This window comes from Podarcis filfolensis (assembly GCF_964270895.1).
Source record: "Podarcis filfolensis genome assembly, chromosome: 8".
NCBI lineage: Eukaryota > Metazoa > Chordata > Lepidosauria > Squamata > Lacertidae > Podarcis > Podarcis filfolensis.
Window position 1 is genome coordinate 50,165,024 of NC_139611.1, and position 13,317 is coordinate 50,178,340.

Below are 13,317 nucleotides of genomic sequence, written 5' to 3' on the forward strand. Positions count from 1 at the left end.
GTACCATTTACACTGATGGGGAACGGCTCTGCTGGAAACCGCCAGAGGAGGAGAATGCTCTTGCGCTCAGATCCTGAATGCATGCATCCCACGGGCATCTGGTTGGCCCCTGTGAGAGCAGGATGCTGGACTAGATGGACCACTGGCCTGACCCAGCAGACTTTTTTATGTTCTTCTTTTTTATGTTCTTCCCCCATGAGATGCTGGGGATTCAACCTGAAGCCTGCTGCAGTCAAAACAGATGCTCCACCACTGCGTCACAGCCCTTTCATTGGAGATCCATTGCTAAACAGCAGAAAAGTCATTGGCCAGATGAAGCAAATACCCTTAAGTTGTGTAAGTCAAATGTTCATATAAATCTGAACAGGAACTTGCAGCATCACAGGCTGAAATCTTGAGCACAGGAAAAATAAAAACAAAAATAACTAAACATATTTTTAGAATTGCCAACCCTTCTGCAGCCTCAGAATTTCACACACGTACTTTTAAAACATGATCTGCCGTTGTTTTTTTAAAAATCCTGGACAGCCTGACTTTTAAAAACAAGCTGAAGAAGTTCCCTGATGTTTCCTCCACCCATTAAAATAGCCGCTCACTAGGCCTGCGCAGTGAGCAGCCTTCGACTAAATGCTTCCACCTTTGCAGTTTACCAAGTAATTGTTGAAAAGGCTACCACCGCCCAAGCTTCAGCAAATGGGCACACTTATGTTCTGCTGATCTGCATCCAAACCAAATGTCTGACGGCACCAAGCTAAATAAGAAACCAGCTGAGTTGAGCTAAGACTGCCAGAAGACCAGCGGCAGAGAGTCCTGCATAAATTGAACCTTAAGGACAACCTTTAGATATAACCCCAAACATTTCTTTAAAAATAAATTATTGCACTTATTCTTCCAAGGAGCTTAAGACTGTAGGAAGGACCACAGTTCAGAAGGTTGCAGGTTCAATCCCCAGCATCTCCAGGCAGAGCTGGGAGAAGCTCCTGTCTGAAACTCTGGGGCGCCACTGCCAATCAGTGTAGACAATATGGAGCTAGATGGACCAATGGTCTCATTCAGTGTAAGGCAGCTTCCTATCTTCCTAAGGCAGCGTGCATAGTTCTCCTTATAGCTCCACCTTGACTGACTGACTGACTGATTGGTTGGTTACTTAGGTACTCAACAATAGTCCTGCTCAGAATAGACCCAGAAAAGCCAATGGAAACAACTAACTTGGGTTGATTAATTTTACTGGGTCTACTACTCTGAGTAGGACTTAGCTGACCACAACCCTGAGTTTAGTTTACTGAACTGATAAATTGGTTCCCACAATATAATAATGTCCTAAAACAATTTGCAATAGTATTAGACTTGGATATTACTTTATACTAAAAAGTCTCAAACAGATTTACAATATATGTTATGCAATAAAACCTAAGTAAAAATTTTTTGTTGAGGTAGGTTAGGCTGTGAGTGTTTTGCAGACCAATGCTCACACAACAAACTTCATGGCCATGTGGGAAAATCTGAACCCAAATCCCTATCTCAACATTCTAACCCCCTGTGCCACTGCAATACCCAGTACAAAAGGCTACCCAGATCAAGGGTTACAAGATTAAGTTCTTACCCTCATTCTGCCCATTAGACATCGCTGCTCTAAACACAGGTCACTCCACTGCATGGCCCCACGTGCACTAACTGGACTCATTTTGCACCTGGTTCTGATTGGTGGCTCCTGGTGTCCTAGTAAAAGACTACAACATAGTCTGCAAGCCTGATTTACAGCATCAGATGCAGCTGAGCAGCCTAGAGGACTGAGCAATAAGCTCTCTCACACCTGACTTTAGGTGAATATCATTAGCCAATTAAATCAATCAAAGCAGCTCCACTCCTGAACCCTACTCTGAACCATGATTGGTTTGGTTGCAGAAGATCCACCTCATGACGACTCCCTGGAGCTGCATTACATTTAAATCAATGCATACCGAAAATCACCATTTTAAACAGGTGTCTGAAACAAGAAAGTATTTTCTTCTGACTCCCAATGATTAAGATAGTAACTCTGGTCATATAAAACCAACCTTCACCACCCTTGCAGTCCTCTGAATGCTTTGGACTACAACTCTCATCAGCTCTAGCCAGCATGGCCAATGGACTCGGAGGACATCAGGGTGGAGAAGACAGCTGTAACCATTTCACTGCATTTCCCTGTAATAAGACAGTGGCACCCTATTAGGGGAGAGTTCTTGAGATCATTTCCTAAGGCATCTGAAAAAAAGGGCTGAGGCCTTATGACTAACGTGGCTTTTCCACTCCAACATCAACAGGCTCCCTATTCATGAAAATGTGAATTGAAGTGGCAGGATGGGTGAAAGCACTTTGAGCCTCTTGGCTATTTCCATGGAGAAGGAAGAATCAGAAGAATGGGGGAGTGGGGAGGAACTTTAGAAGTAAACCCCCTCTGGTATACACAGGGCCTCTTTAGATTTAGGAGTCTCCAAAATAGTTAGCAGTTCCCTTGGCTTTTTTTTTTTTAACCTGGGAAGCATTTCCACTAAACATAAGTCCCACTGAGCGTTCAAAGAGGCTGACTCTCTGGTGTTTTTAGGATTGAAGCTTTCGTTTCTCGTATTTGTACACATCCCAGTTGTTCTTTATTTTAAGGAGTGAAACTTTGTGAAACATTACAGATTAATGGAACTGTATAGTAAAGAAGAGCAGACAGAAAGGAACTGCATAGCCCATCAGATCAGGGCTTCATTTCAAGAAAGAGAGACTCCAGATTCTGTTTGGTCTGGAAATAAGGCCACACCTGCCCTATGCATTTAGAGCAGCATCATAGCACTATAAATAGTCATGGCTTTCCCCATAGAATCCAGGGAACTGTAGTTTGTTAAGGATGCTGAGAATTGTTAGGAGACTCCTGTTCCCCCCATAAAGCTACAATCCCTTCATAGAGTTCCCTAGGAAGAGTGACTGGTTGTTAAACTACACTGGAAATGAGAAACCAGGGTTCAAACCCCTGGTTGTCTAGAAAGCTGCCAAGTGGCCTGGCCTCCCCTACAGGGTGTCACTATGCCTACCTCATTGTTGCAAGAGAACACCACTCTGGGCATCCTGGATAGGGCAGAGGGAAAGAACAGGATACAGAGATAATAGGCACATTTTATTTACTTCAATATTTATAAGACCAGGTCCACCCAAAGCATGATTTTATATGGCCGGGTGGAGTCCAACAACATCTGGAGGGCCAAACCTGCTTTGACACAGGTGTGTGGAAGCGGGAGGTCACTTGTCACACAAGGCTCAGCGTTAAGATGAGTGAGCTAAAACTCCTCCTCTCTTGGAAGGTACAAATATTTAGTTGGCTTTCCAAACCTAGCCTTCTGCCAAGCATATGTCTACCAGCAGATATCTATTAACCACAGCAGATAAGAGCATTACAAAAAGCCCTGTCGCATCAGGTCTAAAGTCCATCTAGTGCAGCATCCTGGAGCTACAGGGAACCAGCCTGTTCCTGCATATGCAGAACAGATATTCAAAGACGCTATCATGCCTTCCTCTAGACCAGTGTTTCCCAAACTTGGGTCTCCAGCTGTTTTTGGTCTACAACTCCCATCATCCCTAGCTAGCAAGACCAGTGGTCAGGGATGATGGGAACTGCAGTTCAAAAGCAGCTGAAGACCCAAGTTTGGGAAAGCCTGCTCTAGACCTTCTCTGAGCTAGGCTGAACATACCCAGCTTTTCCAATCCTTCCTCATAGGACCTGCTTTCCAAGCCACTTGTCATCCTTATTGCCCCTCTCTGAACATGCTCCTTTGTCATTTGTCTTCTGTTGTTTCTACAATGCCCTGAGATTGTAGGATGAAGAGTGGTCTAAAAGTCTAATAATAAAAATAATAGCCTTCTTAACTTGATCATAAACAACCTAGCATGAAGGGTGAGCAGAGAGGGAGGTCAAGTTTGCCGATGATGCCCAATTGTCCAGGGTGGTCAAAAGAAAAAGGGTCTGTATGGCACAGATTGAAGACAGGAGTGCCTGGTGTGCTATTTGTCCATGGGGTCACAAATAGTCGGACATAACTAAACGACTAAACAACAGCCATGGCACAGATTAGACCTGGGAGTTAGCTACAAGGCAAAGGCATCTCATTGCCATTCTGCACACACTCACGAGACACACATTTTCTCCTCCCCAGGGATCAGGAACGTATGGCCCTCCAGATGTTTTTGGACTGCCAATCCCTATCAGGAATCCATAAACATCTGAAGAGCCCCACACTGCAGTTCCCTTCCCTGCAGTCGCTGAAGAGCTGAGAACACAAGGCGGAGCCGCCCCCCACCACTCTCCACATGCTCAGAGACACCCCTCCTCCGTTACTCTGCAAACGCCCTGAGAAACGCCTCTCTCCTCAGCCTTGGTGGAGAGCGGCTCTGGAACTCTTCGCATGCTCAGAGACCTTTTCTCCGCGAGCTCCACCTGCTCCCTCCCACCAGAAGTAACGGGACACAAAAGCGATATCTAGAAAGAGAGAGAGAAAGACGACTGGAGGGAAGGGGAGGGAGAGGCCGCCGCCGCCACGCACACACCCACAACACGCCAGCCAACTTTGCAGCCGTCGGCCCAACTTTCCCTCCACTCACCGTCGGAGCTGACCGTGTCGTAGGCATCGCGCTGGTGGGAAGCGCGGCGCGCCCCGTCGCCGGGCTCGCTGTAATCCACCCAGCTGAGTCCTTCCAAGTTGTCGTAGTCCGTCCGGTGCTTGTCCTCCACCGGCACGACGGTGAAGTGCGGCATCGTCTCGGCCACGCCGCGGCCCACCTCTCCCTCCGCCTCTGCCTCCGGTGGGGCTTCTCAGGAGCAGGCGGGGCGCAGCGGAGAGAGAAAGAGGCGCGCAGCAGCAGCACCCGCCGCGGGGCCAGGCTGGCATTCCAGCAGCCTTGGGTCACTTCCTCTCAGGAAACCCGGCTCGTCGACTCCACCCATTCCCCCCTCCAGGCTGCAAAAAAAGAAGCTGGGATCACGGGGGGGGGGGGCATTCACCACGCCCCCAGGGGTGGGGTCTGCTTCCCCCAGCAAAACGCTGTCGGGGGATGAGTGAGGGGCAGAGAGGAGGAGTACGGTTGCGGGAAACGGAAGAGAAGGGAGCCAGGACCCCATCTGCCAGCCCGCGACCACTCAACGAGAGGCAAAGATCCCACAAGCAAAGAGCATATATAGAAGTTCAGAGCTTGGCGTGGGGGTGAGGGGTGCTTGGCGTGTGGCCATCTAAATGTCGGATTCCTCCTCCCACCAGCTGCGACCATTGGCCACGCTGGCCGTGGCTAATGGGAAATGGAAGTCCTACACCAGCTGGAGAGGGCCACAGATTTCCCGCCCCCGATCCGGGTTGCAACGGTAGTGCCCTTAGGGTTTGGGGCAGAGGTCAAGGCCCCCCCACAGCAGGATGTGCAGGAGGCTGAGCCCTCCCAAATACAGTAGGGCTGGCTTGCCATATTTTGAAATAATGCACTTTACCAGCTGAAGAGGGGCCCAGAAAGACCATTAAGTCCAGAGTCTTAACTATTACCACCCCTCACGCACACAGATGTTTTTGACTACAACTCCCATCAGCCCCAGCCAGTGCTTGCTGGGGCTGATGGGAGCTGTAGTCGAAAACATCTGGGAGACACCAGATTGGGAGAGCCTGGTCTAAAAAGAATTCAGTGTGGTGTAGTGGTTAAGAGCGGTAGTCTCGTAATCTGGGGAACCAGGTTCGCGTCTCTGCTCCTCCACATGCAACTGCTGGGTGACCTTGGGCTAGTCACACTTCTTTCAAGTCTCTCAGCCCCACTCACCTCACAGAGTGTTTGTTGTGGGGGAGGAAGGGAGAGGAGAATGTTAGCCGCTTTGAGACTCCTTAAAGGGAGTGAAAGGCGGGATATCAAATCCAAACTCTTCTTCTTCTTCTTGATTCTCCCAAGCCTTCCGGACTTACAACTTGCAACCTGTCCAGAGGATAACCCTCATCATCAGCTGCCTCCTCTTTTAGCCTCTGTGTTGCCCTATTAGAACTCAGCAGGGCAGAGAGTGGGTCAAATCTTGCCTTAGTTGGCGCTGCCTGTCATGGGCTCTGGCTTTGCCTGGCATTAGCTTTGACTCCACCTACCACTGACCTTGCTTTGTGCCCCACCAGATCCAATGGGTGACAGCCACCACCGAAGAAGTCTTAAGTGAAAAAATGCCTGCCTAACACTACCTGTTTTGGGTTGCAGCAGACTGCCTAGAATACATTGAGCAATGCTTGCAGTAATTCTGTAAAGTAAGTAGATTTATTATGTGTAAAGGTTGTGCACATCACTTAGTAATTATGCAGGTTTCCAAGGTGTAGCAGACACCGCTCTAGGGCAGGAGTGTTCTTAGACATGTTGCATGCTCCTAGTCGCATGACTAGCAACTACTAAGGGAGGAGTGCAAGCTTTCTTTTGCTTGTGTTGCATCTGTTTGCCATCCTTGCATTTAATCACTTTTATATTCTTTTGCAAGTGACTTGTTTCTCCCTGATCACTCTCAAATCTAATTGGCTGAGGCCCTGAGTGGGTCAGGTCTCCAGGTTAAGACACAGTTCAAGGACACATACTAGCCAGGCAACAGCACTTCAGGCAGGTGCAAGCGGGTGGGGGCTGTCCCTTGGATCCCACATTCAGCTCCCAGCCTTCCAAGTACTGCAAGTTGATGAGGGACATTTACGTTATTCTTTATGGAGCCCTTTCAAAGGAAATAGTGGTGAGAGGCTATCCCCTCCCACACAGCAATTTCAACGACACTTAAAAAACATCTTTCAAAAGTAACAGCCATAAAAAAGCACCTCCAGGCAAACACTTAATCACATTTGACATTCAGTCTAATTTTGCCCTTCATTGTCCTGGAACAAATAATGTGTTTCCTATTCATTAGGGCTTCCTCTTCCCAGAAGTGTGACGGCGGCTTTTATTTTTGGGTCTTCGTTAACATTGAATTTGACTCATTGCGCCCCGTAATAAATTTTGAGTGAGAGAAGTCAAGATGATTCTTTTTTAGGTGGTAGAGACTTCGTGCTGTATTGTGAAGTCACTGAAGCAGCCAGGTTGAACTTCTGCGGTGACCCTTGGCACGTGAATAGAAATCCTAGAGAAACAGTTCTGTTTTTGTCTGTGAAAATTTGTTGTGCAAATTCTCTAGGAAAATTGGAATGGTGAGGGAGACTTTTAAGGCCCAGCCATACGGCTTCCCCAAGGGCTAGATTTGGCACACCTTGTGGCCCTTCATATGTTATTGGACTCCAACTCCCATCAGCCCCACCCACATGGCTGGCACTACTATGAGCCTTTCTGAGGGAGCCACCTCAAGCGGCAATCTGGGAGGGGTGGCAGATTTGGACCTGGTGCTGCGCCTGCCTCCTGCCCGCTTGCTTGTGGTGGCAACACCTCCTCACTGGGGCAGTTTCTTCATACTCACACACCTCTTTTTATCCTCCATTCAGGAAAGGATTCATATCACACCCATTTCCTCAACTCATGCCCCCTGAAACACAGCTCCTCTTTCCATTCTGCCAAGCTCCCTATCTTCCCCTCTCACCTTTGCTCCATGGCAGGGGTGTCAAAACTTTTTTCAAAGAGGGCCAGAATTGATGAAGTGAACATGTGTGAGGGCCGACGAAAGTTAAGCTTTTTATTGGATTGAAGTTGTTGAGCTTTTTTAAAGATTTTACCCCGGGAAATAAACTGCCACAGGGGTCGGATTAAAGCGACTGGCAGGCTGGTTTAGGCCCCCAAACAGACTTTGGACATGCCTGCTCCATGGCTTACTAGCACTCTTGTGAAGCTAGAATGCCTTGCAACATTTGACTTGCCTTTTTATTCTCTTTTTTTTTTATAATATTTTTATTCAAGAATTTTTTCCCATATAAACATAACATACATAAACATACAAAGACAAAAACAAAACAAAAAAAACATGTACCATTTCATATCCTAATTTCGTATACCTTTCTTCCCCGACTTCCTCATGCCTCCCTTTTCTGTATTCCAAATTCTTATCGATTACTCAGCAAATCTTCCCTTATTTTAATTTAGATTTAAACTAATCTTCCTTATTCTCCTTGTCTTAACCATTGCTAATAGTAACCATTTACTTTCCAGTCCAACATCATTCTAACTTTCATTAACTTTGTGATATTTCTTTAAATAGTCCTTGAATTTTTTCCATTCTTCTTGCGCTGCTTCTCTTCCCTGGTTTCGGATTCTGCTCGTCATTTCTGCCAAGCCCATATAGTCTATCACCTTCATCTGCCATTCTTCCAGTGTGGGTAGCTCTTGCGTCTTCCAGTACTTCGCAATGAGTATTCTAGCTGCTGTTGTAGCATACATAAAGAAAGTTATATCCGTCTTTAACACCCCTTGGCCGACAATACCCAAGAGAAAGGCCTCTGGTTTCTTGGGGAAAGTATATTTAAATACCTTTTTAAGTTCATTATAGATCATTTCCCAGAATGCCTTAATCTTCGGGCAAGTCCACCAAAGATGAAAAAATGTACCTTCAGTTTCTTTACATTTCCAACATTTATTATCAGGCAAATGGTAAATCTTTGCAAGCTTGACTGGGGTTATGTACCACCTATATATCGTTTTCATAATATTTTCTCTTAAGGCATTACATGCCGTAAATTTCATCCCGGTGGTCCACAACTTTTCCCAATCAGCAAACAAAATATTATGACCAATGTCCTGAGCCCATTTAATCATGGCTGATTTAACCGTTTCATCTTGCCTTTTTATTCTCTTTACAAGTGAAACCGGTTAAAAGTTACCACGCTTGGATTATAGTTTAGGGCTTGCAGAGACCAGATAAAACGGACAGAGGACCTGTTTAAAGGGAGGCTCCTGGTAAATTTTAGAAATTAACCTTCAAATGTAAAAATGAGATACTGTATATCAGACGAAGTAAATTTATATAATCCCCAATCACACAGGTCTAAGATTATTCACTGTTAAATTTATTTCTAAGAAATCCTGGGAACTGTAGTTTACCCCTCACAGAGCTACAATTCCCAGCATCCTTAACAAGCTGCAGTTCCCAGGATTCTTTGGGGGGGGTGCTTTAAATGGTATTTATGCAGCCTAAGATCCATTCCTATGCACGCTCAGTTTAGGGCAAGTGTCACTGGACTCTGGGAGACGTACTTCTGTGTAAACATACATGCTATAAGTCACCAGTGAACTTGTCCACGAATGTAACAATTTTGGGGATTAAGTACACTACAAAGGAGGGGAACATTCTTTTCTTGTTTGCTTCTCTGAAATGTGGTTGTAGACAAAGGGACTCTGTGGGAAAACAGTGCTTCTGGAAAATTAAATATTTGCCGTTTTGTGGTGTTCATGTAAAATGTCTGGTGTATTGTGGATATAGAAAAGTTTTTTCTCCCTCCCTCATAGCACTAGAACTTGCAGACACCCAACGAGGCTGCCTATTGGAAGATTCAGGACAGAAGAAAGAAAATACTTCTTCACACACAGCGTATAAATTTGGAAGTTGCTCCCACAGGAGATTGTGAGGGTCACCAAATTGGCTGACTTTTAAAAGAGGCTTAGACCAGGCCTGTCCAGCTCCCAAGAGACTGTGATCTCCTCCCAGTGTAAAAAATACTGGCAGTGATCTACCCATTGTCATTGAGGATTGACCAGAATTGTTGAGCTTTTGGGGTGGGGGGAAGAACAGAGTTGTTGAGCTTTTTTGGGGAGGGGAGCAGAGTTCTTGAGCTTTTTTTGGAAAGATCAGCGCTAAAGTCAATCACCGTTCTCCAGATCGCAATGAGGAAACACCAAACTCCGCCCACTAGACGCAATGGAGGAACAGACCGGGCGGGGGGGGGGGGGACATTCACTGCGAAGTTTCTCTAAGACAGCGATTGATAAGGCTCCTGCGATTGACCACAAGCACCAGGGGATCTACCTGTCGATTGCGGTTCACCAGTTGGCCATGCCTGGCTTACACAAATTCATGGAGAAAAGGGCTAGCCATGATGGCTATGCTTTGCCTCTGTGGTTAGTATTCTGAATACCAGCTACTGGAAACCGCAAGAGGGGAGAAAGGCCTCTTGGGCTCAGTTCCTGCTTGAGGTTTTCCCATAGACATTGGGTCAGCCACTGTGAGAACAGGATGCTGGACTAGAGGGGCACTGGCCTGATCCAGCAGGTTCTTCTTATGTTCTTCTTATTGCGTTTGACCAGGTGGCTATAATCAGATGTTTGTTGTGTTGGTGTCTGATATTTTCATGTTAGAGAAAGGGGCTTCTTCCAACTATTGCTATTTTACAGGTGGGATTCAATGGCATACAGACAAATTCAGGTTGTGTAGTTGAAGTAGATTTGGTGATCTTTTCCAACAAACTCACTTTTAAAAAGTGGTGTTTTTTTTCTGGTAAGGAAGGTGACCAAGAAAACCGCTTGCAAAGTATAAAAATAGCTTGACACAATATTGCTTAACCTCCCTTGCAAATGAATCAGAATAAATGCTTAGATAACAACTGATATGAAAGGAATGCAGAATCCCCCCCCCTTTCCCCAGAGGTGTCTCCCCTACCTCTTCCATGCTCTAGAGAGTACATCATACCGCTTTTTCATTTTTTAAGGAAAGACAATGGCACTGCTATCGCTTCCATTACAAGCAAACAAGACTTTTGCTTTATTTTCCTTGAGCTCAGGGTGTGTAGGATAAAACTGTAAAGGCTAAAATGCAATTGGTGCTGCATGCTTTGAAGTGGTAGGGAGTCAGGATAAGCCTAGTCTGATTCACTGATAAAAAGCAATCTTGGTTAAGGCTGAGCAGTGCGCTGATGCATTCTCTTAAGACTTAGTACCAAGAGGAAACTTTCAGAAGTTTGTTTAGATTGTTTATTCGATTGCTTCTTTCAAAGGGTGAGCAGAGATGGACAAGAAGCAGTGTTTGTTTTTCCATGTCAAATTAGTTAAATCACTAGAAGGTAAATCAATCTCCTTTGGGGAGGGACAATAGCTCAGTGGTAGAGCTATTGTTTTAGGAATCATAGGAAGCTGCCTGATACTGAGTCAGACCATTTAACACCTCTCCAGGGTTTCAGGCAGAGGACTCTCCTAGCTCTGCCTGGAGGTGCCCGGGATTGAACTTGGAACTGTCTGCATGCAAAGCTACCATTGAGCCACAGCCTTTCCCCATACGGCTCCAAGTTCATTCTCTGGCCCTTTCAGTTAAAAGGATTAGGTAGCTTCCCTGCTGGAGGCTGTGGATATACATTGCCAGGCAGAATTGCTTTAATGATTTGACAGTGGGCTGGTTCATGCATAACACTAAACCATGGTTTATTTAAGCCACATGTTATTTAGCAAACCACGAGTCAAACACGAGTTGTCCCACAAATGTCCAAACAAACCATGGCTTCTTTCTCTAAAGCTTGTCTTGTCTTCCAGCTGCTTTTGCCTTATGACTTTGTAGTTTGGTGAGCATCTGTAGTGGGATTCCTAAAGAAACTGTGGTTGGGAAAGAGTGCTGGGTTCATGGATAATACAAAGCTACAGTTAAAACAAATTAGGAATGGGAGAGAAATTTGATTCACTTCACATTTAAAGGTGAATCTACTTAATTTGCACTTTCTAAAACAATACACAGATGGAAACACGGCCATCCTTCAAAGTTCACACCTCTCCAAATTATGCAATCCAGTTATCCAAGCAAGTAATTTGTACCATAATGCATATGGTATATTAAAGTGTGTGTAAAATGTGTGTCATGTTGTTGTTCTATTACCTGCTTTTCACTGTAACGTCCCAGGGTGGGTTGCAACATCACAACAACATTAAAAACCATTTAAAACAGCCCATTAGTGAAAATAACATACATAACTGGATTATATTAGGAAAAAGTGACTTGCAAAAATGTGTATATGTCCTGAGTACACCTAGCCCCCAATGAGGACATGCAATTGTAAGTTTAGTTCTTTATTGTCAAAGCATGCAATTACGTTGGTACCTGTGGTGCAAGAATTACATGCACCACTCCTACTAAGTATCTAGCTAGGCATCTCCTCGAGTCTTGTGCTCTGAGCCAGAGCAACAGTGTGATCACGTCGCCATCAGCACATTTAAACCCCTTCTTCAGACATAGTGTGTGCGAGCAGCTGGCAATTTCTTCTGCGCAGCAGCTCCAGCTGGTCCTGTTGCTTTCAGCCACTCTTTGTCTTGGAGACAGTGGGAGAGGGGACAAAGGAGATTCTAATGGCCCTACTCTCTCTGGGAGCATCTCTTCCACCTTTGCGCCTTCCTGCAACTCTTCCCCAGCTTCCTCTTCTCCCTGAGGACCTTAGGGGCAAGAGACTGGGACTGGGAAGCTGGAGCTCACTCAGGCCATGGTGGAAGCAAGTATTCCTTTCATGTCCTTACTCAACTTCTGTACTCTTTTGTACCCATTATTTGTTTTTTATTTTTAAAAAGGTATCTGATTCGGCATTTCCCTTCTTCTACAGAAGGCTAGTGTCCCTCTGGAGCTGTCTGACTGGTGCTGAAGGCAGGGGGCACTGAATTCGCCCAGCATTGAATCAGCTGTTTGTAAGGCAGGTTTTAGCCAGGGATGGAGAACCTTTGGCCTTTCAGATGATGCGTGACTCAGCTCCCACCAACCTTTTTCAGCATGGCTCATGGTCAGGGATACTGGAAACTCGAGTCCATCATCACCTGGAGGGTGCCCAACAGGTGCCCAACCTCTGGCTTAAAGGTAAAGGTAAAGGGACCCCTGACCATTGGGTCCAGTCGTGGCCGACTCGGGGGTTGCGGTGCTCATCTCGCTTTATTGGCCGAGGGAGCCTGCGTACAGCTTCCGGGTCATGTAGCCAGCATGACTAAGCCGCTTCTGGCGAACCAGAAGAGTGCACGGAAATGCCGTTTACCTTCCCGCCGGAGCGGTACCTGTTTATCTACTTGCACTTTGACGTGTTTGCGAACTAAAAAGCCTCTAAAACAAAAAAGGGGTTGGGTGAAGGGGGGGAATGGGACACTTGCAGGGACTGCATAAAGACACAAGAGGGCTCTGCAGCCCAACAAATGAGGGTCAAGGCAGACTTCAAAGCCAAACTCACATTCTTCTGTTGCTCCAATGATGAGCCGGGCTTCCTTTCTTTGAAAGGGGAGATTGCCACCTGAGATTCGCTTTGGGCAGCAAAGTGTACTGGTCTGGCTGGCAAACTTCCTCCCTTTGTCCCTTGAAATATTCCAGATGGTAGGCAATATTTGCAGGCAGCAAGTGGAATAAGAGCCACTTCTGATCCTGCCCACCAAGTCTAATGTCTTTCCTGG

General features: G+C 46.1%; 1 protein-coding gene across 3 annotated transcripts in view; it reads right to left on the reverse strand.

Annotated features, from left to right (window-relative positions):
* Window positions 1-6,012, reverse strand: part of SLC12A4 (solute carrier family 12 member 4) — a 62,053-nt gene extending 56,041 nt beyond the window's left edge. The window contains exons 1-2 of one of the 3 annotated variants that reach the window (XM_083624868.1): window positions 5,955-6,012; window positions 4,621-4,976 (exon numbers count right to left, since the gene is read on the reverse strand). In XM_083624868.1, the coding sequence (XP_083480994.1) occupies window positions 4,621-4,774 (154 nt within the window). In that variant the 5' untranslated portion in view covers window positions 4,775-4,976; window positions 5,955-6,012. Of the gene's footprint in view, window positions 1-4,620; window positions 5,090-5,954 lie in introns of those variants that run through there. The other 2 variants (XR_014551013.1, XM_083624867.1) reach the window with 2 other exon arrangements.
* Window positions 6,013-13,317: the final 7,305 nt, after the last annotated feature.